Source organism: Antechinus flavipes, chromosome 1 (assembly GCF_016432865.1).
Source record: "Antechinus flavipes isolate AdamAnt ecotype Samford, QLD, Australia chromosome 1, AdamAnt_v2, whole genome shotgun sequence".
NCBI lineage: Eukaryota > Metazoa > Chordata > Mammalia > Dasyuromorphia > Dasyuridae > Antechinus > Antechinus flavipes.
This window is the reverse complement of record NC_067398.1, coordinates 658,796,958-658,824,926: the sequence shown is the minus strand read 5'-3', so window position 1 is coordinate 658,824,926 and position 27,969 is coordinate 658,796,958. Positions and strand designations below refer to the sequence as shown.

Below are 27,969 nucleotides of genomic sequence, written 5' to 3'. Positions count from 1 at the left end.
TGAAAGAAACCAAGTTTTATGTTGAAGAATACTTGTCCAAAGACACACAAGTGGAAATGAAGTTTCATACAATGATAATTCTACTACACCAGTATCCCCCATTAATACAATATGTTTTATTTAACATATATAGGACTGCTTGCCATCCTGGGGGGGGGGGGGGAGGGAGGAGGGAGGGAGGGGAAAAAACGAAACATAAGTGATTGCAAGGGATAATGTCGTGTAAAAATTATCCTGGCATGGATTCTGTCAATACAAAGTTACTATTAAATAAAATAAAATTTAAAAAAAAATACAATATGTTTGTAATTACAAATGAAGAGAACCTGTTTAAAGAATAATTTTTTCCATGTCATAAAAAGCCTCTCTTGTTCTGTCTTCCCCAGGAAAAGACTTGTCACCTGTAACTTAACAGTTCTTTAATGTGTACACAATGATTTATTCACAAAAGTCAAAAGAAGTAGAGAATGCTAGTACTATCATCTCTATTTTCAGGGGAGGAAGGGAGAGGAAGCAAATCTGAAGATTGCGAAGGAGCAATAAGTGGCAAGTTAGGACAGTGAGGGTATTTGTTCAAGGTAAGACAGTTGAGCAAATGTAAGAAATGGGATTTGAATTCAACCACTGACAAAATATAACACCCATTCTATAACCCACTATATCACATTCAAATTTATAGTGAAAAATGGTGTAATAGCATTGGATACAAGCCAGGGAAATGTAAAGTTTTTGCCTAAAATTTATCAAGGCAATGGAAGGAGAAAAAGTATGAAGTGGTTTTGAGTCATATGCTCAGAAATGAGAACTAAACTAATGAGGGGAAGAGGATGCACAAGGGGCCACAAGGAAGAGGAGAAAGAAGTAACTCACCAGCACTCTTTCACTCATGTTCTGTCCAAATACAAATTTGTTGCTGGAGGCATCAGCATTATTTGTTGAGTTCTCTAAACTGAAGAGAAAGGCTATCATTAATAAGGCTAAATCAAATAAGGCTAAACTATTAATCTGATGCATTCTCAAATAACATGTGAGCATGGAAGAGGATACACATGAAAGCTGACTTTAACATGCCACTTACGGTTTACAAAGTACATTCATTACATAAAATATCCCATTTGATCTTATCAACATCTTTTAAGATTATGATTATTCCTATTTTCAGATGAGGAAACAGGTCAGAAAGGTTAGGTTAAGACATTGTTAAGAATCAAACAAGTCATTTCCTCTACGCTGTTCACTGCTACCCTCTTCCCCCAAAAGCCATTAGTTGGCATAGGAGCCTATAAACTACAGGCAATACATAAATTTCCTAAAATTAGCCTCCTTGTCATTTTTATAGCAAATAATTTTCCTTTAGCCTTTCCCCAAGTGAAGGGGTATCTTCCCCTTTGCCACCACAAAAAGAGCTGCCATAAATATTTTTGTACAGATAAGTTCTTTTCCCTTTTTTGGGATATTGACCTAGCAGTGAAATACTGCTGGATCAAAGGGTATGCAGTTTTATAGCCCTTCAGGCATAGTTTCAAATTATTTTCCAGAATGATGGCACAACTCCAACTAGTGCCCCAGTTTGCCCACATTCCCTCAAACATCTAACATTTTGCTTTTGTTATTAGTCAATCTGATAAGTGAGGTAGGTTGTTTTAGTTTCCATTTTCTAATTAATACTGATTTTGAGCATTTTTTCATGACTACAGAGAATTTTTTTCTGTCTGAAAATTGCCATTGATCTATTATCAACTGTTACTTCTTTATAACTTTGACTCAGTCCTCTATATACTTAAGAAATTAAACCTTTATCAGAGAAACTTGTTTCCAAAATTTTTTCCATATTCCGTTTTTCTTATAATTGTGGTTGTACTGGCTTTGTGTAAAAAAAATATAATTTCAAATTTTGTAAAGCTCTCTATGCTTTGGTCCCAAATTCTTCTCTTGTCCATAAATGACAGACAAGCTATTGTACACTTTTAATGTGCTTGTAGTATTACCCATTAGGTGTAAATCATATACCCATTTTGACCTTATGCTGATAAGAGAACATGAGATGACGAGTTCTATTTTTTTGATCCAATTTCTCCAGCAATTTTTGTCAAATGAGTTTTTATTCCAAAAACTTCCGTCTCTGGGTTTATCACAATCAAGATTACCATGGTCATTTATTATAATGTAATTTGTACATAATCTATTCCAATGATTCATTTTTTATTTCTTAGTCAATAGACTGTTACCACTTTATAATATAGTTTGAGATCTGATATGACTAGATCACTTTCTTATTTTTTTAATCGATTGATTTCCTTGATGTCCTTAAAACTTTCCCTTCCAGATTAACTGTTTTTCCTAGCTCTTTAAAATAATTTTTTCAGTTTGATTGGAATGGCATTGAATAGATTAATTTAGGGAAAATTGTCATTGTTATTATATTGAGCTTAGCCTATCCATGAACAATTAACAGTTTCCCAATTGTTTAGATCTCATTTTAGTGTGAAGTGTTTTATAACTGTGTTCACATAGTTCCTAGATTGGCAAATAGATAGGATAGACTCCAAGTATTTTATATTGTCTAATGTTATTTTAAATGGAATTTCTTTCCATCTCCCACTTTTGGGCTTTGTTGGTAACGTCTAGAAATTCTGATGATTTATGTCAATTTATTTTATATCCTGCAATTTTGCCAAGTTGTTACTTCAACTACGGTTTTTTTTGACAGATTTTAAAAGTATACTACCATATATAGCATCTAACTTCCTTAAAGAGAAATTAAGAGAGTTGCGAGAAGAAATAGACAGCAAAACTATAATAGTGGGAGATCTCAACCTTGCACTCTCAGATTTAGATAAATCAAATCACACAACAAATAAGAAAGAAATTAAAGAGGTAAATAGAATATTAGAAAAATTAGGTATGATAGATCTCTGGAGAAAACTGAATGATGACAGAAAGAAGTATACTTTCTTCTCAACAGTTCATGGAACCTACACAAAAATTGACCATATATTAGGACATAAAGACCTCAAAATTAAATGCAGGAAGGCAGAAATAGTAAATGCTTTCTTTTCAGATCACAATGCAATAAAAACTACATTAAACAAAAAGTTAGGTATAAATAGACCAAAAAGTAATTGGAAACTAAATAATCTCATCTTAAAGAATGATTGAGTGAAATAGAAAATTATAGACACAATTAATAATTTCACTCAAGATAATGACAATGGTGAGACATCATATCAAAATTTATGGGATGCAGCCAAAGCAGTAATAAGGGGAAATTTTATATCCTTAGAGGCTTACTTGAATAAAATAGAAAAAGAGAAGATCAATGAATTTGGCCTGCAACTTAAAAAGTTAGAAAAAGACTAAATTAAAAACCCCCAATCAATTACTAAACTTGAAATTCTAAAATTAAAAGGAGAAATTAATAATATAGAAAGTAAAAATACTATTGAACTAATAAATAAAACTAAGAGTTGGTTTTATGAAAAAACCAATAAAATCGATAAACCTTTGGTAAATCTGATTAGAAAAAGGAGAGAGGGAAACCAAATTAGCAGTCTTAAAAATGAAAAAAGAGAACTTACCACTGATGAAGAGGAAATTAAAGAAATAATAAGGGGTTACTTTGCCCAACTTTATGCCAATAAATTTGATAACCTAAGCGAAATGGATGACTACCTCCAAAAATATAGGCTTCCCAGATTATCAGAGGAGGAAGTAAATTGCTTAAATAGTCTCATTTCAGAAAAAAAATAGAACAAACTATTAATCAACTCCCTAAAAAAAAAAATCCCCGGGACCAGATGGATTTACATGTGAATTCTACCAAACATTCGAAGAACAATTAGCCCAAAGCTTTATAAACTATTTGAAAAAATAGGGAATGAAGGAGTCCTACCAAATTCCTTTTATGACAAAGACATGGTAATGATACCTAAATCAGGTAGGTTGAAAACAGAGAAAGAAAATTATAGACCTATCTCCCTAATGAATATTGATGCTAAAATCTTAAATAAGATATTAGCAAAAAGACTACAGAAAATCATCCCCAGGATAATACACCACGATCAAGTAGGATTTATACCAGGAATGCAGGGCTGGTTCAATATTAGGAAAACTATCAGTATAATTGGCCATAATAATAATCAAATTAACAAAAATCATATGATCATCTCAATAGATGCAGAAAATGCATTTGATAAAATCCAACATCCATTCCTATTAAAAACTTGAGAGTATAGGAATAAATGGACTTTTCCTTAAAATATTCAGTAGCATCTATTTAAAACCAACAGTAAGCATCATATGGAACGAGGACAAACTACAACCATTCCCAATAAGATCAGGAGTGAAACAAGGTTGCCCACTATCACCGTTACTATTTAATATTGTATTAGAAATGCTAGCTTTGGCAATAAGAGTTGAGAAAGAGATTAAAGGAATAAGAATAGGCAATGAGGAAACCAAATTATCACTCTTTGCTGATGATATGATGGTATACTTAGAGAACCCCAGAGATTCTACTAAAAAGTTATTAGAAACAATCCACACCTTCAGCAAAGTTGCAGGGTATAAAATAAACCCACATAAGTCATCAGCATTCTTATATATCACTAACAAAAACCAACAGTTAGAGTTACAAAAAGAAATTCCATTTAAAGTAACTACTGATTGTATAAAATATTTAGGAATCTATCTGCCAAGGGAAAATCAGAAACTTTATGAGCAAAACTACAAAACATTTTCCACACAAATTAAGACTGATCTTACCAATTGGAAAAATATTAAATGCTCTTGGATTGGGTGAGCAAATATAATAAAGATGACAATACTACCTAAATTAATCTATTTATTTAGCGCTATACCAATCAGACTCCCAAAAAACTACTTTGATGAACTAGAAAAAATAACAACAAAGTTGATATGGAAAAACAAAAGGTCAAGAATTTCAAGAGAATTAATGAAAAAAAAAATCAAATGATGGTGGCTTAGCTGTACCAGATCTAAAATTATATTATAAAGCAGCAGTTACTAAAACCATCTGGTATTGGCTAAGAAATAGACTAGTTGATCAATGGAATAGGTTAGGTTCAAAGGACAAAACAGCCAATAACTTTAATAATACAGTGTTTGACAAACCCAAAGACCTCAGTTTCTGGGATAAGAATGCACTATTTGACAAAAATTGCTGGGAAAATTGGAAATTAGTATGGCAGAAACTAGGCATTGACTCACACTTAACACCGTACACCAAAATAAGGTCAAAATGGGCTCATGACCTAGGCATAAAGAATGAGATTATAAATAAATTGAAAGAGCATAGGATAGTTTACCTCTCAGATCTGTGGAAGAGGGAGGAATTTATGACCAAAGAAGAACTAGAGATCACTATTGACCACAAAATAGAAAATTTTGATTATATCAAATTGAAAAGTTTTTCTACAAACAAAACAAATGCAGACAAGATTAGAAGGGAAACAATAAACTGGGAAAACATTTTTACAATCAAAGGTTCTGATAAAAGTCTCATTTCCAAAATATATAGAGAATTGACTATGATTTATAAGAAATCAAATCATTCTCCAATTGATAAATGGTCAAAGGATATGAACGGACAATTCTCAGATGAAGAAATTGAAACTATTTATAGACATATGAAAATATGCTCCAACTCATTATTAATCAGAGAAATGCAAATTAAGACAACTCTGAGATCCACTACATACCTGTCAGATTGGCTAGAGTGACAAGGAAAGATAATGTGGAATGTTGGAGGGGATGTGGGAAAACAGGGACACTGATACATTGTTGGTGGAATTGTGAACACATCCAGCCATTCTGGAGAGCAATTTGGAACTATGCTCAGAAGTTATCAAACTGTGCATACCCTTTGATCCAGCAGTGTTTCTACTGGGCTTATACCCCAAAGAGATACTAAAGAAGGGAAAGGGACCTGTATGTGCCAAAATATTTGTGGCAGCCCTGTTTGTAGTGGCTAGAAGTTGGAAAGTATTTGGATGCCCATCAATTGGAGAATGGTTGAGTAAATTGTGGTATATGAACGTTATGGAATATTATTGTTCTGTAAGGAATGACCAGCAGAATGAATACAGAGAGGACTAGCGAGACGTACATGAACTGATGCTAAGTGAAATGAGCAGAACCAGGAGATCATTATATACCTCAATAATGATACTGTTTTGAGGATGTATTCTGATGGAAGTGGATCTCTTCGAGAAAGAGAGCTAATTCAGTTTCAATTGATCAAAAATGGGCAGAAGCAGCTACACCCAAAGAAAGAACACTGGGAGATGAATATAAACTGCTTGCATTTTTGTTTTTCTTCCCGGGTTATTTATACCTTCTGAATTCAATTCTCCCTGTGCAACAAGAAAACTGTTTGGTTCTCCACATGTATATTATATCCAGGATATACTGTGACCTATTCAACATGTGAAGGATTGCTTGCCATCTTGGGGAGGGGGTGGAGGGAGGGAGGGGAAAAATCGGAACAGAAGTGAATGCAAGGGATAATATGCTGTAAGAAATTACCCTGGCATGAGTTCTATCAATAAAAAGTTATTTAAAAAAAAAGTATACTACCATATTATCTACAAAAAATGAGTTTTGTTTACTCATGACCAATTATTTTAATTCCTTCAATTTCTTTTTCTTCTTTTATTGCTATAGCTTATTTCTATAGCTAATACTGCTAGCACAATATTAAATGGGTGATAATGGGCCTCTATCAAATGCACCATCTAGCTGTACCTTCTCTATAGTGTTTTTATATTAATGGGTACTGTATTTGGTCAAACATTTTTTTCTGGATCCATTCAGACAATTTCTGTTGGTTTTGTATTTGTTTTCCTAATACATAATTGTTAATATATTCATATTTCCTAATACTGAACCAGCCCAATATTCCTAGTATAAATCCCACCTGGTCACAGTGTATGATCCTTGTGACATATTGCTATAATCTCTTTGCTAGTATTTCATTTAAAATTTTTGCAATGATATTCATTAGGTGTTAAAGATTATGCCTAAGTGAAGGAAGGGACAGATCAATTCTCTGAGATTCTCCATAGCTGTGGATCATAACACTTGAAGGAGTTGCAAAGCAGCCTTTACAAATGCAGATGTTTCTTGTGGATTGGGAATGAAATAAATTGGAGGCAAGAGAGAAGAGGAAAGATGTCAGAAAATGCAATTGCCTCTCAGTCTCCTTGTATCATTATAATCATCATCATCATCATCATCATCATCCTCTCACATGAAGACATTCTACAGGTCTGTTAAGACCTCTAGCAGCCACTGGGTGGCTCCCGTATCACCACAATTAGGGAAATTGATCTGCAATTTTCTTTCCATTTTGCTTTTCCTGGTTTAGGTATCAATATATATTGTATATTTTGTATTATAATTTGTATTATAAAAGGAATTTGGTAGAATTCTGAAATTTTTTTCAATTAGTATGTATATGTATATGTATGTGTGTGTATATATATATATATATATCCATCCATTTCCTTCAGATTTTATTGGTGTATAATTAGGTAAGAAAGTTCCTAACAATTATCTTAATTTTCTCTTCATTGGTGTTGAATTCACCCCTTTCACTTTTGAACTCATAATCTGGTTTTCTTTCCTTTTTAAAAAAATCAAATTAATCAATGATTTATATACTTTGTTTTGTTTAGAAAACCAGCATTTAGTTTTATTTATTAGTTCAATGGTATTTTTATTTTCAAGTTTATTAATCTCTAGTTTGGGGGATTTTCAATTTGTTTAATTGGGAATACTTTGATTTGATCTCTTTTTACTTGTTTTAGTTGCTTGCCCAATTCATTGATCTACTTTGTCTTTATTTTACTTATGTTAAAGAATTAGATATATAAATTTTACTGTATCACTTTGGTTGCCCCCAAGAAACTTTGGTTATGTCATCTCATTGTCATTTTAATAAAATTATCAATTGTTTCTATTATTTGTTCTTTGATTCACTTATTTTTTAGGATTATTTAGTTTCCATTTAAATTTTAATCTATCATGCATTACTGAATGTAATTTGTATTGCGTTATGATCTGAAAAGGGTGTATTTACTATTTCTGCTTTTCTGTATTTGGTGGTGGTTTATATCCTAATACATGGTCAAATTTTGTGTAGATACTGTATACTGCTGAGAAGAAAGTATGTTCCTTTCTATTCCCATTCAATTTTTTCCAAGAGAACTATCATATCCAGAATTTTATTCACATTTTTATCTTCTTTCTTGCTTTTTGTTAAGATTTATCTAACAAAGTTAAGTTCTGAGAAGGGAACACTGAGACATTCCAGTAGTATAGTTTTATTATCCATTTCCTGTTGTACCTCATTCAATTTCTTCAAAAATTTTAGATGCTATAGCAAATGGAATGATACATACCATATGGTATATATGTAAACATATTTGGTACATATATGTTTAGTACTGATAGGACTTTACTGTCTATGGTACCTTTCAGTAAGAGCTTCCCTCCTTATCTCTTTTAATTAGATTTTTGTTTTTGCTGAGATCATGATTGCTACCCCTCCTTTGCTTCAGCTGAAGCATAATAAATTTTGCTCCAGACCCTTATTTGTCTATCCCCTTTCCCTCCATACCAGTGTTTTATTTTTGATCACTTCCCTAATCTACCCTTCCCTTTTTCGGTGTCCCTCCCTACACTATATCAATCTTCTCCATCTTCCAGTGCAATTTTCTTTCTGTTTTTTTTTTTTTTTTTTGAGAGGGAAGAGGAATCCCATATCAAAGTCATCTTATTTTTATATCTTCTATTTATACATATATGCATCATGATTGCTCTTTTACTGATAAAGAGTTACATTAACTTGCAATATAGAACTATAAACAGTTGAACCTTACTGAATATATGTTCTGTTTTTCTTTTTTATGTTTCTCTTGAGAGTCTTGTATTTGGAGGTCGTTTTTTACTGAGCTCTGATCTTTAAGTCCTCTATTTCATTCAATGTTCACCAATCCCCTCACCTCCCTCCACCTCAAAGACAATATTCTTGGTTATAATCCTTTGCCTTCCAGTATAGAATATAATATACTTTCTGGTTCTTTTAAATCCTGTGTAATGCTCACCATAGCAGTACATTCTCCTTTTCTGTGAGCTGTAGAATATGGATATAATATTCCTGGGAGTTTTCATTTTGGGATCTCCTTCAGGAAGCAACTGGTAATTCTTTCCATTTCTATTTTGCCCTCTGGCTCTAATTTTTAAGGAATTCTTTTGTTTAATAAACTTTTGTATTTGATCAATTCTATTTTTAGGGAGTTATTTTCCTTGGTAAATGTTTATATTTCTTTTTCTATGCTGTCAACTTTTGTGTGTATATAGGAGGCAATTGGGATTGATTTAGCAGGGTCATACATCTAGAACAGTCAAGTGTCTAAGGCTGGATTTGAACTCTTGTCCTTCTGACTCTAGAATTGATGCTCCATTCATTTTGCCACCTAGCTGCATTTACTGATTCTTTTTTCATGACTCCTTTGCATTACTCTCATTCCTTTTCCCAAATTTTCTTGTACTTTTCTAAATTGCTTTTAAGAGACTTTTTAAGCCCCTCCAGGGTTTCTTTTTGGGTCTAAAACCAAATTACATTTTTCTCAGAGACTCCCTATATACCCATTTTGACCCTATTGTTTTAAGTTTTTGCCTTGATCCTCCTTAGCAACTTTCTATAATCAAGTTCCTTTTTTTTGGTTTTTGTTTATTTTTTTCTAGCTTTTTTGTTGTTGTTATTGGAGTGACGTGGTGTTTTTATTTTAGAGTTGGGCTCTGGCCTGCACTGTCCTAAACTTTTTGTGCTGGGGCTCAGGGTCTTACTTTCTGGGTTTTAAGGATTAGTGTTTTCAAAATTATATACTGAAGGATAAGTTATCCTTCTGTCTTGTACTGGGATGGGGGGTAAAGGGGGGGGGGGGTAGGATGCATGGAGCTTCCTTGTTGATCCCCCTCTGGGTGTGGGATTTAGCTGCTGGCCTGCCCCAGAGGTGGGGGATATTTTTGCTGGGTTGCATTGTAACCTTCTTTCTGGTGGCTGACCCTGAGGGAAGTATCTTGTTATTGGCTGGTCTCAGTGGCTGGGCTCTACCCGCTCCATTGCTATGGAAACAGCCTCTCTGAAAGCAAGCCCTGGAGAAGTAAAATGCTCTCTGAAGGAGGACACTGCTGCAGAGTGGCTATGGAAATGGTATCTCTCTGCTAGCTGGCTGGCCCCAGGGGGCGAAGGTCTCACTGGTGCTGGTCAGTAATGAAGTTAAGGCCCAGCTAGTAGCTAAAAATGGGGTGGCTGGAGTGAAAGAGCTGTGCTGGAGCTTTGCCCTGCTTCATGGACTGCTGGCTCGCAGCAGAGCAGGGCTTGGGGCCTTCCTGCAGGCTACTGAGTACTCCTGGACCATACTCTGCTCCCACCCCAGTAAGACAGGCCTTTCTTGCTGTGTTGGTAAGCTGCTTCCCTGCTCCTAGATCAATTCTTTTGATTTGATTTGAATTGATTTGAAGGAGAATTTGGAAGGGCTTTTAGGATGGGTTCTTTCTTTACTTTGCCATCACGGCACAAAACATTTCTACCCTCATTTGAGAGAGGAAACTGAGGCCAAGGATGATAAAACCAGTATCAGGCAGGACTAGGGCTCCAGAAGACAGCTATATAGGATGCCACTTAACTGTCTTCTGGAGCTTTTTTTTTTTTGGTGAGGCAATTGGAGTTAAGTGACTTGCCCAGGATCATGCACTTATAGGAAGAATTTATTTATTAAGTGTCTGAGGCTGGATTCAGGTCCTCCTGAATCCAGGGCCATTGCTCTATCCACTGCCCCATCTAGCTGCCCTCACCTACCTGTCTTAAAGACAGAAAACCAATTCTTTACCTATAAAGAGTTTCCATCCTATTTGGAGAATATAACACGTACAGAGATCACTCAACAGAGAACAAATCAAAGTAATGGAGGGTGAGGCACAAAAAGCCTGGAGCAATCAAAAAAGGGCTCTTAGGAATGACTCTGGAGCTGAGGCTCAAAGGGAACTGGGGATCCCCAATAAATGGGGGTAAGGAGGAACAACATTCCAGTCACAGTGTATGTAGAGGTAGAAGACATGCTGCTATGGATGAGGATTAGAAAGGAGAGTTTCTTTCAGAATTTCAGAATGGAAAGAAAAGTTAAAAGAGTTTCAATTTTATGCCAGAGGCAATACGGACCCAAAAAATCATCTATGATTTTGTTAACAGCAATCTCAGCAGAATAGTGCCGACAGAGGCCATACTCCAATGGGTTGAGGAAAGACTAGGTGGTGAAGTATATTCACAGGAATAGACAACTTTTTCAACAAATTTAGCAACAAGAAAAAAAAAGAATTAAGACAGAAGATTAAAAAAAAGAAAGAAAAAAAAAGATTAGCATGCCCTGAGGATGTATATTATAGGTTAGTAGAAAGATACCAATAGTGAAGGAGAGATAACTAATCAGAATCAATCAGAAAATATGAAGCAATACAGTAGAGAAGATTTCCAATCAGATTCCCCATTTATAATAATTGGAGAGATCATGGCCTTTACCCTCAAGGTTTTCAAGAGGTTTCCTTCAGAAAGGTAAATAAAATTCTTTTGTTTCTCAAATTTTAGGTTGCTTTTGTCCATAGATCTTTGCAAAGAGCTAAATTGACCAATGTAAGCTGAATAGACTGCATATCCATCAAAGTACTCCAGAAGATCAGTGTAAAAAGGAGCATAAAGGCATATACCCCAAAACTTACTTGTTTCAAATGTTCCAATAGATAAGAGAAGTAGGGATAAAATTCTATGAGAGTTTTGGAAAGAGTAATAACTTCTGAGATGTGAAACAAACATATTAGCAGAGGAATAGGTCTCATTTGACAGGGACTTCATTTAGATCTTTGCAACAATGAAATTCTTAATTCCCTTAATAACTTTCCAACACTTCCTTTGCTACACTCCAATCCCAATATTACTGCTCTTTATCCTTTACTTACATGCTGTATCCCCCAGGAAATAATAAATTCATTAATAGTAGGGACTGTTTCTCCAATTTTGTTGTTGTATTCCTTTGGCTAGTGAATATTGGTACCCAGCAGACATTTAATAAATCGTTACTGACCAGATTGAATTCCTAGCAAAGTATTAGTAAAGAACATCACAGAAATCATGGATCTTGGAGAATAACTAGTAGTACAACCTTCTGTCACAGACCAGAAGGTGCAATCCAGAGAGATGAACAGTCTTGCTTTGGAGAAAGGGTTGGCTGCAATTTCCTACCTTGAGAATTCAGTACATTATACCATACTATAGAGACAAGTCTCTGTTCATTAATATTATTCATCCACTTCCAAGGGTACTAATTTGGCTAATTATTGATAATGAAACAGAATTTATCTCCAGTTATGAAAGCATCACAGACAAATCAGCTGCTCACCTGGAGCTGATGTATTGTAGAAAATAGTTGGTTGCAGATGGTGTTTCAGAGCTCGAATGCCCTGCATTCTGTAATTCACTTGTTTCAGCATTTTCATGTCCTAGCTAAGAAACAAAACACACATTTCAGACTAAGTGAATTAAGACAAGCAAAAAAAAAAAAAAAAAAAAAGTCCAACCCAAATCCCTACATTCTTTGGCCCACAATTATTATATGAACCCTGGGAAGTAAATCTCTTACTTTAGTCACTGGGATGAGGAGGAGGGAAGGGGGGACATTTCTATTCCATATATCTTTTCTTCCTTAAATAAAAAAATGTGAAAAAGTGTGGGAGGTATAAAACCTCAAAAGATCTGAGCTTGCAAAAAGTTACAATTAAACTGGGATCTAGATTTCATTTCCAACTTTCATAATAACAAAAATGAGATGACAGCAGTGACCTTTATTAACAAAATTTGTCTTCAGGGAGCTAAAAATACCTCATCCATGTTTACTTTTTAGTTTCTTTTTTAATCCCAATGCAATCTTACAACTCTCCTGAATTGATGGTGTAACTAGGGCTCCTCCCCCTCAAAATGTTCCGCTAACAGTGGGAAAGACAGGTTCAAAACTTTCTTCTTATTTTCAATTCAGAAATCTTTCTATTAACCCAGACGATACTTGTACAATCACCACCAGTAGCTTCTACTAACACCCTGTTCTCCAAATCCATCTGTCTTTGTGCCAAGAATAGCCCAAGAAGAATCAATTATCTTAACTTGAAGCTATGGCAACAAGTACATGTAATCTCAAAGTCACAAATGGCATAGAATGAAAGTAATAACCAATGGTGCCAATTCTTCAAACATCTAACCTGCCATCACCATTGTTTTGACTCCTGGGCTTTTGAGAAAATACTTCTTTGGCCCACAAATTGTCAGCAAATCCATAGAATTCATTTTTCCATTAATAGAGAAGGATTACAACATTTTGACATAGTCTACATTATATTGTCTTCTCACAATTTCCCCTATGACTAAAATGTTCCAACTATATCAAACAAAACCTTGGGAAGGAAATTCCTTGTCTGTCTAAGTGAGAAGAAAGCAATGTCAGCATTCCTCTTATCTAGACATCAAGACTCCACTTTCTAGCTCCTAACCCCCACCTACCTCATTTTATTAGAAGCTGGCCATGATAATAAAAACAAAGTTTGTGTCTCCCTAGACAGGTTTATTAGGACAAAGTACTTCAAAACCACTAAGCTCACTTTGGCATATGTCTCCTAGAGGATACCGAGTCAAGTGAACTCTCAGGAGCTAAAAGTAAAGGTTTGTTGTACCCTTGGCAAAACAATAAAACACATTGTGGAAAGAAACAGAGACCTAATATGAATAACAAAGTCTGTTCCCAGAGCTCAGATCTTAATACCCAAGATGTAAGCAAAGGAATGGACTGTGCATAATATGATTCCCATGATCACCTGAATGAGAAGATAGGGCTTAAAAGAAATTCATGATAAACAACTATCTCCCCTGTTGTTGAACTTTGAGTAGAGGAATAATCTCAGTACTTCATCACATCATGCAAGTGCCGTTGCTCTGGTTAGATACCTTAACTCTGTCCCTCAAGTTTTGCCCAAATACAAATGCTTGCTGTGCAATTTGCTTTTTTCTCTCACAGGTCTCATCCTCGGAAGTATTGCTAGACTCATTTTTCTGGGGCTCTTTCTCCTAAAAAAAGGAAGTGACATTTAGCAGAGATGAACGAGATTAGCCATTTAACACTATCTCATTTAAATTGCACTTCTTTTGATCATGCGGGCATGTGGGTCAGCTGTAGTCACAGCCCAGCTTCAAAGGGCCATGAAGCAGCATCTCAATGGGTTAGGAGAAATAGTTCAGCGAGTCCCTGAAAAGTCCCAAAAAGTTAACATTTTAGAATCACCAAAAGCCACTGTATTCAGAGCAAGGAAGAATACCCCGACTGTACTTGTCTGCCCTGGTCAAAACACCTTTGGAATGTTTAATTATAGGTAACACATTTTAGGAAGGACTTGGATGAACTGGAACATTTCCAGAAGAAAGGGATCAACAACAATTAGGAGATGGAAGTCCATCACAAATAATGAATGGCCTAATGAATAGAAACTGTTTAACCTGGAGAAGAGAAGACATGAGGGGCTATAATTAGCACTTAAGTATCTGAAACACTGTAATATTGAAGGCAATTTAGGCTTGTTTTACTTGATCTCAAAAGGCAAAACTAAGAATACTCAATGGAAGTTCCAAAGAAGTAAATTTAGGTTCCATCTAAGGCAAAACTCAGTAACTCCCCCAAGAAGAGAATACTTTTGTAGGCAATAAAGCTCCCTCACTGGAGGGTGGGAATACAGGGTGGATGATTTTTTCACAGGGGTGACTGCTGTTCAAGTATAAGAGACGGACCAAAAGTTCTTCCATGAGGTCCCTGTAATCTCTGAAACTACAGCTCAGTGATTTCATTAAAAGGAATAGCAAAATAGACTGATGTTGTCTGATTTTTACTGATACTTATGACAAACAAGAAACCCTTACTTGAAATTAAGATGCAAACTTATAAGCTGGCTTCAATATTTTGGATTTAAATCATGGGAATGGTTAACTCAGAAATTCCAATTTTAAGAAGGATATGCCAAGCTGCAGCTTTAAATTTCCCATCTTAACATGAACAAGTGGCGATGGGCCTGAAATTTTAGGCTATTTGCTACTCTATGATCTCTATATACCAATAGTATTCCACCTTTTTCATCCTTGGGTTTTAATGGTTCCTACTTTGTTCTGCAGAATCTCAGTTTAGGAACATAAAGGCCACTCTCCTTACATTACATGTATGTGCATGCAGACACACACTAGTGGCAACAAAATAGAAACAACTAAATATAGTGGAAAGAAAAGTGCTGCTTGTCAAAAATTCTTTCTAATCTTTGGGCCCAAACTTTTAACATTGTATCACCTATGTAGCTAATAATAAATTAAACTTTAGAATTACTTTTTAGAATTTAATGGAAAGCACATCCAATGGAAGAAAAATGATGTATACTACTTTTTAAACTAAGGACAGAAAAAGGGAAACACATTTCATAGAGGTATTAAGTCTTAAATGTTGCATTGGTACATTGCAGACTATTAGATTTTGTTAGTCTAAACATAGGCAGCAACAGTTACAGAGAATTAACTGCAAATGACAAGGTCCTCTAGGCATTTGTTTCTGAATGATGTGGCGATTACAAGGAGCCCTAGAGCACCATCAGGGCCTTTGAAGCTAAATTTCAATATCCTTGTTCCCACTTTGCTTGTCCCTAACCCTATGTGACCCTCTATGAACGAAGGAAAAAAAAAGAAACATTTTAAGTTTTACAGAGATTAATGCTGTCATGACCACTTTTCACAGACGACTGATTAATTCAGAACATGAAAACTCTTAAAACCGACCAGAGTTTGAAAATACTAAAACTCCCTAATATTTTATGGAATCAACAATTGTTCAGAAAATCTCTTCTCTTCTCCTACCTGGGCTGTAAGAAACAAAGCCAGCTTACCTTGTCAGCAGACTCAGAAGGATTCCTCAATGCACTATTATTTATTGATTCAGATGTAGCTGCTCCTAGACATTCTGAAGGTACATTAACACCATTAGTGCCACTGTTAGGAACTGCAAAAAGAAGGGAACACCCAAAGGATTAGAATAATTTTTATCTACAACCAATTTTTCTAGTTAATATTAAAAATTGCAGAGAAAGTTAAGTCTCTCTTCATTTAAGGCGTATTTTTAACTTCTAAATACTGAAGAACACAAATCTATATCTTCTTATGATAACTTTGTCCTTCTTGGGAGGAAAAAACAATCTCAATGTTACATTCAAATTATTCTTAGAAACCAGAAATCAAACCCTGCAAAATTACATCAATTAAAAGTTTGCATACACTGTGTAAAAATGCCATTTAAAGGCAAAACTCACTAAGTTTTCACATTCTTTATCCTCAGATTTGCTAACAGATAAATGCTAAAGGTCATGTGAAATGGGAATGAGTGAATCAAAAAGCCATGTGCCAAGGTTCCAAAAGAAAAAAGCAGTAATAAGCTATTTACTCTAAAACTACCAATAATATTCCTGATTATTAGAAACACCCAATGGAATGTTAAGGAAAAGGGAAAAGAGGGAGGAGAAATAGAGAAGAAAAGGACGAAAGTACATATACCACTAGACATCATGCAGACCACTTAATCTGTCCTTGCTAGAACTTCAAAACACAAAATTCTATGTTGAATAATATGTGATGATGATTCTTTGAAAAAGAAGTCAGTGAAGCTCTAAGAGACCAAAAAATAACAAAACACAATATAAAAAATGAAAAAATAGAAAAGAATGTGAAGCATCTTGTAAGAAAAACAACAGATCTTGAGAACAGATCAAGATCAGGGCAATTAGGTGATTCAGTGGATAGAGTACAGGTTCTAATATCAGGAAGACTCCTCTTATTGAGTTCAAATCTGGCCTCAGACATTGACCAGCTGTGTCATCCTGGGTAAGTCACTGAGGACAAATCCTGTTTGCCTCAGTTCATCTTCTGTATAATGATCTGGAAAAGGATATGGCAAATTACTTCAATACCTTTACCAGAAAATCCCAAATTGGGTCACAAAGAGTCAGACACAAATTTAACGATAACTACTTTTTCTCATGTTTGTCAATTTGTAGGCTATGAGATAAAATTTCAGATTAAAAAAATTATTTCTCAGTCATTTGGAGCATTTTCCCATGTGGTTGCTAATACACTGCAATAATTTTGAGAACTATTTACATCTCTATTGAGAAATAGCTTTTGGTTTTCTGTGAGTGGACTATAATTCTTAGATAAAACCACTTTGAGAGATATGTAATGTAAAAGTTTTTCAATTGTTTCGCTGCTTTATCCTCATTGCAAGAATTTTATTTGTGCAAAAGCTTTTCCATTTCACGTAATTTCAAATTCACCTTGTCCAAAACTGAATTCATTATTATTTCTTCACAAACTCTCTTTACTCTGAACTTCTCCATTATTGTCAAAGGTATCATCATATTCTCAGGTAGGAAACCTTGATTTTATCCTCAATGCCAGTCTTGCACTTACTTCGTGTATTCATTGAGTTGTCAAAATTATTATTATTATTTTTTTTGCAGATGTACCACACAGACACAACTATAGGATACTTTTCTCAACAACTATTACATGGCTTCTGGTCTTCCCACCCCAAATCTCTTCTCTTTCTATCTACCCTCTACTCTGTTTCCAAAGTGATTTTCCCAAAGAGAAGATATGATCATAACCTCTATAAACTCAAAAAACTCCACTGGTAACTCTATTAATTCCAGTTATAAATATATATGTATAAAATGCTATGGCTTTTAAGGGAAAAAGGTAAGAAGGCTTTACATAATACCAGGCATTTTGCTAATATGGGTTTTACAAACATTATTTTATCTGATCCTCACAATAACTCTGGAAAATAGGAATTTTATTATCCCGATTTTACAGTTGAGGACACTGAGGCAAATTGGATTGAGTAACATGTCCAAAATCACAGAGTCAAGTGTTTGAGGTCACTTTTGAACTCAGTTCTTCCTGAATCCAAGGTCAGCTCTCTATCCACTGAGCCACCAGTTACCTCTAAAAAAAAAAAATTTCCTGGCACAGTGGATAGAGCACCACACCTGAAATTAGGAGAAACTGAGTTCAAATCTGACCTCATAATACTTAACACTGCCTATCTGTGTGACCCTAGGCAAATTACTTAACCCCAATTTTAAAAAAATCCTTTCATAATCTTGCCCCTTCTTATCTTTTCAGTAATTTTGTACTTTACTCTCTACAATGTACTTCATGATCTAGTAACACTTGTCTTCCTGCTGATTCTCACACATGATACTCCAATTCCAATTTCAGACTCCACACACCTTCTCCTTAGCTATTTGCCATGCCTGGAATACATTGTTTCTGCCTAAGACTCACCTCTAATCCAAATCACTGAAGGGAGACTTTTCTGCCTTATCCTTCCCTCTCCTCTCACTAGTTTCTTCTCTTTAAGATCATCTTCTGCTAACTCTGTATTTACCTATCTATCTCCCCTTTATTAAAATGTAAGGTCCTTGAAGGCAGGGGTGTCTCTAATTTTCTAATATCTTAATGGTATGTTTTTTTAATAATAATATTACATCTGTTTTTTTAGTTTACTACAGTATGTGGCACACAAAATGCTACTTTAAATATTATTTCTACTAGACTGTTTCTCTAGCAATTAGTTTTTGGTTTTTGTTTTTTAAATCAGAGCTCTTCCCACTCTTTGTTTTGCAATTTGTCAAATACTAAGTTCCAGAGTTAAATTATTTCTGATTCTTCCTAAAAGTCAGATGTCTAAGACAGAGATGAGACATTATATGAGGCATTATATGCCCAATAAGTGATTAAGGGAGATGAACAAATAGCTCTTAATGAAAAAAATGCAAACTATTAAAATTACACACAAGAGAATTCCACAATATGTAAAAAAATGAAAATCAAAACAATTGAGATTTTATCTCAATCATAGGAAATGTAAACAGTCTATCATGTAAATGAAAGCAATAATCAAAATTGAGTGCTGCGAAATTATAATGATCAAGTTTAGTCCCAAACAAATGATATAAGAAAGCATTTGTTCCATTACCTTTCTTTAGAGGTAAGGGGTCCTTGAATGTGATACATTGTATATACTATTTTTCCAATGTTTTGGTTGGTTATGATATAACCACAATGTTTTCTCTAATTTATTCTATATTATAGGAGATATAGAAACAAAAATCATGGTTAAAAATTACTTTAGAACTGATTTAGAGGGGGCAGTTATGTGGTGCAGTAGATAAGAGTATAAGCCCTGAAGTCAGGAAAAGCAGAGTTCAACTCTGACCTCAGACACTTCACACTTTCTAGGTATGTGACCCTGGGCAAGTCACTTAACCCCAATTGCCGTCGGGGGAAAAAAAAGAGAGCACACGAGAGAAAGAAAAATGATTTAAAAAAAAAAAAAAACACTGATTTAGAAAAGATCTAAGACTAAATAAAAATGGCTACATGAAAAAGCCCATAAAGACATTGCCTTGCAGTTTCAATTATATTTAAAACTACTTTATATAATACAATCTAGGCCAAAATACTGACCTGTTTGCGTAAGTGCCTTTGGCTGGGGAGCTTGTAATACTGCTGGGCGTAGCACACTTCGCTGCTGTTCCTTAGGTTTCTGGCTTGGTAGACCTAAAAACAGAAGCAAACTTCCAGGATTCAAGATTACAAATGCAAACTTCACCATCTCAACGTCCAAGAGTTCCAATAATATTTGATGGATTCTACATTTGGGAGATGAGTCACAATCTTCCTTTCCACTGATCTCAGCTAATTTCTCACTTTTTGTTTTAATGTTTTTCAAGCACAAGGAAACAAATTTCCCATCTAATTTATCTAGTCTTGCTTGAAATTAAACTAGTCACAAAAGATTCCGATAAGGACAGCCAAGGTATTAAATGAACTATTAAGAAAGTAACTCAAACCATCTATACCCAGAAAGAGAACTATGGGAACAGAGTGTGGATGGAACACAACATAGCATTCTTACTCTCTCTATTATTAATTGGTTGTATTTTGTTTTCTTTCTCAGTTTTTCTTTTTCTTTCTTCTTGATCTGATTTTTCTTGTGCAACAAGATAAGTGTATAAATATGTACATACATACTGGATCTAACATGTATTTCAACATATTTAACATGTATTAGACTATTGCCAGATAGGAGAAGGGGTGGGGGAAAGAAGGGGAAAATTTGCAACAAAAGGTTATGCAAGGGTCAATGTTGGAAAAATTATCCATGCATATGCTTTGTTAATAAAAAGCTTTTATAAAAAAAGAAAATAACTCCAAACAACAAACTCTAAAAAAAAAAAAAAAAAAAAGTCAAAACTACCTAAATTAATTTGACTGCACTTTAAAGATTCATGGAAAGCCAAAAACCATCTAATTTAATTCTCAGCTCATAACATAGATGAAGAAACTGATCTCTATCGAAATAAAACAACTTGTTTAAAAAAATATATGGTTTTTGGAAAAGCTGCTGGGGGGGGGGGGGGGGAAGAGTGTTAAAGAGGCAATGTTAAAACAAAACTACAACCCTCCCCCCCCAATGCCAAGCTAAATTTAGAGTCTGAGAATCTCTGTTCAAATCCTAGTACTGTACTTATTACTTTTATGACTTTGGGCAAATCATTTCCTCTCACTAGGCCTTAGTTTCTCAATCTATAAAAATTTAGATAGCTGGACTACATAATCTTTAAGGTTCTTCTCATCTCTAAGCCCATCAATCCAGATCTACTAATCTCTAGTATAATAGTTTTCAACTTTTTAAAATTTACTTTTCAGAACACCCTAACTTTAATCCTTCAAAGGACTATTGGGGCTTCTTCTACCAACACAGATAATAACTTTTTCACACCTTAATAGACAACTCTATCAGTTGCTAAAAGGGGAAAAAAAAAATTCACCCATCAAGAATCAACCTTTCTTTAATGATTCTTTTTACACCTGGGTAGACTGAGTAGAAGTGATGGTAATTAGTCCATCCATAGTCTTCCAATCTCCTAGAGCTAAAAGCTCTGCTGGAATGACTTTCATAATCTTCAAGTCACCTACATACCACTATGTGAGACCTTGAAGGGGAATAGGTCATATCAAGATAATGAATCTAAGTAATAATATGTGGACAAAGTTCTCCAGACTCTGAATGAATGGGAACAGGGGTAAAGGAGGAATAGAAGTGGAGGTATATATAGGGGCCACAAAATAATGCCTAAAATTGCTGGATATTTTTGAGTACAACATCCATGTATTAATTTTTGATCCCAATAAAAACAAAGTTCAAAGCAAAGCCAACTAAACGAAGAATAACTGTATAACAATTTAATATGATATGCATAAATGAAGTCAAATTTGAGTCAGCATTTCACATCAATTGGCAGTTCTTAATAAGCATTGCTACATTTATGAACTAAAAGTTGAACAAACTTTGTAGGGAACTTAAAAGAACCAGAATAATTATTACACAGTAGTTGGCATATGGTAATTGCTTAACAAGTGCTTGTAGACTGAGTCATATTTCTCAACTTAATTTTCATAAGTATAATAAATTAGATCATTTAAAACGAACAATTAGAATGAAACTGTTTTAAATGTTTTTATTAACTCAAATTTTTTAAAATGTTAAACAATATTCAGTTGTGAGACATAAAACATTTGAAAAACAAATTCACTGAATAGCTGAAATAAGTACAAAGAGAAATAGTTTAAATAATGGAAATATAGAAACACAAAGTAAAAAACCTCAAATCTAGACATGATCCACTATATTCATCAATGGGATTCACAAGTCCTACTATTAATAGAAAAACTTGTACTTTTTTTGTACAAATGTTTTTCTTGACAGCATAAAATTAAAACTCAAAAAAACAAACAAACAAAAAAAAAACCTACCCCCAAAACAAAAACCCAAAACCTGGAAAGAGTAAATATTGAGAAAAGCAAAAGAATTTTTCAAGGGAAAAAATAACATGCTTTTAAAACAATAACAAACTTTAAAAAAAGTTTATGGTATCAAAATGATAACAAATGATACCAAAATCATTTGCTTACAGAACTGCCGAGTATCAAAGTCTCATTTGATGGAAGAAAGGTTGATTAGAATTTGTAGCTATTGATGTAACACACACATATATAAATGAGTAATAAATATAGCTGAAAATACTCATTTAAATGATCACACTAAAATTGTTAGATTTGTTTCTTTACAAATCTCATCACAATGCTATGTCAACAAAAAATTCAGTACAGCTGAAAGAAATTTTAAATGTAAATAATATCATGTAAGAGAATTATATTGTACAAGCAGAGATTAAATGATTTCAAAATAAAATGCAGATCTAAAATACTAGTTAAAAATGTGAACCCTGATGAAAACTTGACACACACACTGTGTGCTTCATGGGCAATTGCATTTATTTAGAAATATGACTGAATAGCTATATGAAGTTTTTCAAGTTGTTAACAAGAGTAATCAACTTTACAAAAAATAATTTGTTACAAAGAAAACTTTGAAAAATCATGATTCTATAAAGGCAAAGCATAGGGTACATTTAGGTAAAATATACTGGTTTTCTTGTGACAAAGAATTGTGAAAGGGTGCTTTGAACCAAAAGAAAAAAATGTCACTTTTCCTCGTGATAAAGATGAATTCATTCTTTTTAAGAAAAATATTACTCCTAAAACTTATATATGTGGTAGATATTCATGGAAAGAAACACCACTCTAAGTAAATCAAGGCACAGTTCTCAAATCCATGTTCTAGTCCAGAAATAAAAAGTAATTTGCACTCATGGAAAAAAAAGATTCTCAAAATGTGTCATTAGTAATGGCATTATTACTTGATTCCTATATACCCAGTCACAAAAATCATTATTTTGTCTTTATATTAGTTACAGCAGTCCTAGTACTGATAGGGGAACAGGAAAGATCTTCAGAAAGTGAGATGTAAGATGAATCTTGAAGGAAGCAAAGAAAACGAAGGAGGAATATCAGTAAGGTGGGAAGAGGAAGAATGGAGAAGACCTAAAGATGGAAAGGTACATACAGCATGGGAGACATCTGAATAGCTAATGAACCAATGCAGCTGAATCATAGACTGTATGGAAAGAAATAAAATACAAGAAGGGATCAGGTTATGAAAAGATTTAAATGAATAAAAGTGGAGATTCAGCTTCATAAACTATATAATTCTCTTTACCTCTAACCAAAAAAAAATAAAGTTGTTCAGGTCAATTGTTCTTGTTTAGATGGAATAAAACCAATGTATCACATTTGTCCCACATGCGTTCCTTATCCATTCCTATTTAGAAGCATCAAAATCTTATCTTTACTTTCTTATATAAGGTAACCCAAAAGTCTTAATGTAGTTTTAAACTTTAGTCATAAGACCTTAAGAACTACTAGGAAATTTAATCTATCTGCCGAGCAAAACAAGTAGAACCAGGAATACATTGTACATAATAACAGCAAGAAAATCCAACTATCAACTATGAAAGACTTGGTTCTTCTCAACAGTTCAATGATCCAAAGCAATCCCAATAGATTTTGGACATGGATTTCCATGCCAGCTGCATGCAGAAAGAGAACTGAGGACTGAATGTGAATGAACACATGTTCACTTTTTTTTTAATCTCTCTTATGATTTTTCCCTTTTGCTCTGATTTTTCTCTCAACATGATTCATAAAACAATGTGTATTAAAAATTAAAATATTAAAAAAAGAAACTTAATCTATCATTTCAAGCAACTAAATGGGTGCAAATTTTTTATGCACTAGTGAGTTTCAAAGGCTAGGGAGCTTCAGTGGACAAGTGAGATAGAATTAAAATCTATTCACTGCTTCCCAATCTACAGCTACAAGAGGCAACACAGGGATGCATCTACTTTTCTATGCAATTCTTGGGTTCCTAGTTATTCCATCTTTTTTAAAAGGTGTTGGCAATTTAGATACAATTTATCAAGGTCCCAAAATTTCATTAATATATATGGCCCAGACACTGTCACATATAATATTCCCCCCACCTCTTGAGGAGGTGTCAAAAAAAAAAAAAAAAAAAGCAAACAAATAAAAAAATAAATCATTGCCAAGCAGCATCTCCATTAGTCTTTTGGCAGAACACATCTGGACCTGACTAAAATCTTCCCTGGCTTTCAGGACCATCAGAGCCTTTACTTGTACAGCCTTTAAAATCTCAATGCCACATGGAGGTAGTGAAGGGAAACTTAAAAGAACAGTGCATAAGTGACAAATGCTAAAAATTAATATTTTGTTTTCCAGCATCATTGTCCTTTAAAGAGGGAATATTAAATGTATTTTGGACCACAACTCCCTTTCCCAATCTCACCCCATTCTGACCTTAATGAAAATGTTGTTCTACCTCTCTTGGAGTAGAATGGAAAGCTAGGTCAATCTACAGCATTATCTCTTATCTTGTTTTGTGCCTATATTTTATGCAACTTCTTTTCTTCAAAACAACTTTTCCAGTATGTCATTCTCAAATAAGGATGATTTAAAAAGCGGAGGACATTTCCTGTTTGTTTGTTTTTTCTTTTTTAAAAGCAACTTCTCTGTGGAGGAAGGTCCTGAAAAATTATCACTTACCTTTCTTTTCCCAAGGGAAAAAAAAATGAATAAAAGATTGAACATACCTGCACTGGGTGCCTGACCATGGATAAGTGTGGGAGGCTTCAGTCGGAATCCACTGCTCTTTTCCTCTAGAAGTACAATACAAAAGGTAAGAAAGCAGGCCTTCGGCTGATGTCTAAGCCAGAGATGCAGCAGGGCAAAGAAAATGAGGGCTGCTGGTCCCAGCAGTCAATGAGGGAGGCCCAAAGAAGTAAGGAAAAGACCTCAAAGGACCTGAATTAAAACAAAATGGAAGAATCCCCACCCCCACCCCCCCAAGTAAGAGCTACAGAGCTGCTGAAATGAGTATGTTTTATAGACATTACTAATGAGCGGTACAGATTCATTCAATGGCTCTGTAAGTGGGTGGGAGTTGACAACGAAACAGTAAACTGGATAATGACTAAGAGAAGTAGAAGCAGGAAAAGTTACAGCACAAAAAGATACTTTCAAAGGAGCAGTATTACAGTGTTTTTAACCAAAAGGTGGTTAGCTATTAAAAGTCTACAATGTATAGACAGCCCTGAAGCTGGAAATGTTTTAAAATTTAGAATGTTTTTTAATTAAAAACAAATAAACAAAAAAGAAGGATCCTATCACAAACATGCTTTCACTGTGGAAAAGAATAGATTGATAACCAAGAATTATAAAAAAAAACATGAGTCTACTTTAATCCTGGTCTAGACCTTGATGACTTTACCAACAAAGAGGGAATAGTAATTCATATTATAGTAACTCCTAAAGTATTATATTGAAGGACTAAGAGTCATCATAAGGAATATGTTAAATGTGATAATCCTAAATGAAAAATAAATCTACTTCCAAAATCTAGTAGAAATTTTTCTCTATAAGTAGGAAATGTTCCTAAAAGCCTTAAAAGATCCAATTGACTATTTAATGAATAGTAGCATCCCAGAAGAGTAAAACTCATATATCTATATACCAGAACAGATAGATACTATAATTCTAAAAGGCAAAAACTAGGAAAATTTAGCTACAATTTGATATTTAAAAAGTTAATCCTACCACGACAATTAGTTTTCACTCCTAAGCTAATGTTTTAGATAAGGAACTTCATTAGCTAATTTATATTCTTTTATTCTATCCCTAGAATAATCCTGGACTCTAATCTTACTAAGACCCAGGCCTTCATCTTACTTCCAGACCAGCATTTCCATACTAGCCTCTTTCCCATTCCCAATCTCTGCCTGCCAGCTCCCTCTACTTGTAAATTCCTACAGGACAGGAACAATCTCACTTGTATTTGTATACTCATAGTAAGTGCCTAATAAATGCTTTTATCAAGGACTTTTGATTGGGGGGGGAGAGGGGAAGAGAAGAAGGGGAGATTGTGATTATGGACCTCCTTTGGAAGTCTTGATGAAACTAGACTCCATAGAATATGTTTTTAAATAACTAATATAAAGGCTAAATCAGTCAGAGATTAGTAAAAATATATATATAAACTAAAGATGCAATTTCTTCCCTATTAATGTTCATATATTCCATGGGTCCATATACCCCAGAATAAGAATACCTGGTTTCATTTTTAAGTCCTTTCCTGCCTTCTCCTCCCCTCTCACTTATGGGATTAAAGAAAATCCAGAAATCATCTGATTTCTTAATGAGAAATCTCTCTATAAACATCCAACATAAATTGTCTCTATGTAATGGGAAAAATCCCTAAGCATTTCTTCATAACAGCATATAGACTAGGGAAGCTCACCTGGTTCTGAGTCAGAATTGCCTGCAGATGGTTCACAGAAGGTTGATGGCATAAAAACATTGTTTTTTGATACTGTCATCAAGGTGATATGGGGGAAGGAAGAGGGAAAGAGTGGGAGGAAATAAAAAAGCATGAGTAAAAGGGAAGACACATGAGATCACTTCTCTGTCAAGTATCAACTTAAAAATACAAATGTGGGGCTTATAGCCATGAAATGACATCATAATGGACAAAAGATTTAAAATGTTTACCAAAAAAAAAAAAAAAAAAGAAAAAGAAAAAGAAAAGAAAAAAAGAAAAAACCCTTTAAAATCAGTGCTGTATTCATGTAGCTATCCCTTTAGTGAAAATCAAGGATACGATCAATGCTAATCTTACATAACCATAGTAAACTCTTTATTACTCAGAGTTGATAATCTAGTACAACCCCTTTAGCCAATGCATCAATTCCCTCTACAACATTAACAATTGACCAATTAATAAATGACTCTACCTCCAGTGAAGTTTATTGTCCTATCCAAAGTTCTGAATGGTAAGAAGCTCTTCCTTCTTACCAAATCAGTTTCATTGCAATTTGTAATCACTGGCTCTTTTTCTGACCTTTGAAGGTACCCAGGTCAAGTCTAATCCCTCGGACTTTTGATAGTCCTTCAGAAAGATGAAGACAGCAATTATGAGTCTTTCCCCTTTCCCAAAATCACATCTTCTCCAGTTTAAAACGGCCAGTTCCCCCAACTACCTCACTGGATAGTTTCATGTTCCTACGTTTAATCGAATGGCCTCATTCAATTATCATCCTTCTTGAAATGTCTGTTCAGAGAAGAATATGAATTTCCCTGTTTTAACAAGGAAAACAATGGAATAGCTTATTTTACCATTAGGTTCTTTTTGAGTTCACAGTTTTAACTGTTTAGATATTCATTCAAGGGAATGGAATGAACAGAAAAAGACCAAAATCAAGATTTTAAATTACAGCCACTTTTTAATTATTCTTACATCACAAATTTTTACTCTCAGATTGGTTGTCAACCACCAACCTTCCAGATACCTCCTGCCATAATTAATTGAGGTATTCTCTGGAAAAAGAAACCAATTCTAATATTAGTGTGAGCAAAACGCAGCTTATCTGTTACCAAAGGGCTGCTATTATCAGCTTCTGCATGGAGAACTCGCAATATGGGAATTCCTTACACCAATAATGAGTGCAAAGAGTTATAAATTTAGGGTTAGAAGGCTCTCTCTCACTTAGTAAATAGGTCCCAAGGGGCTGCATGAAGTAGTGGTTAAATGACTTGATCAAGGTCATAGATGTAGGAAATACCAAAGTTAAGGTTTAAATATCTCCCTCACCTCCTCCCACTCTTTTGCAAAGGACAGGGGTAGAAGAGTAAGAAAGGGTGTCCACAAGTGTAGAATACTACATATATTGTAAATTTTTAAAACACATACTAAGTGTATTTAATATACTGTATGTGTATGCATA

General features: G+C 34.3%; 1 protein-coding gene across 9 annotated transcripts in view; it reads right to left on the bottom strand.

Moving 5' to 3' along the window:
- Positions 1 to 27,969, bottom strand: part of RANBP3 (RAN binding protein 3) — an 85,989-nt gene that overhangs the window by 13,098 nt on the left and 44,922 nt on the right. For 4 of the 9 annotated variants that reach the window (XM_051971781.1, XM_051971782.1, XM_051971779.1 and 1 more), the window contains 7 exons: positions 26,487 to 26,558; positions 24,784 to 24,849; positions 19,676 to 19,768; positions 16,039 to 16,151; positions 14,072 to 14,191; positions 12,480 to 12,583; positions 871 to 949 (listed from right to left, as the gene is read on the bottom strand). In XM_051971781.1, the coding sequence (XP_051827741.1) occupies positions 871 to 949; positions 12,480 to 12,583; positions 14,072 to 14,191; positions 16,039 to 16,151; positions 19,676 to 19,768; positions 24,784 to 24,849; positions 26,487 to 26,558 (647 nt within the window). The remainder of the gene's footprint in view (positions 1 to 870; positions 950 to 12,479; positions 12,584 to 14,071; positions 14,192 to 16,038; positions 16,152 to 19,675; positions 19,769 to 24,783; positions 24,850 to 26,486; positions 26,559 to 27,969) is intronic. The other 5 variants (XM_051971784.1, XM_051971783.1, XM_051971788.1 and 2 more) reach the window with 2 other exon arrangements.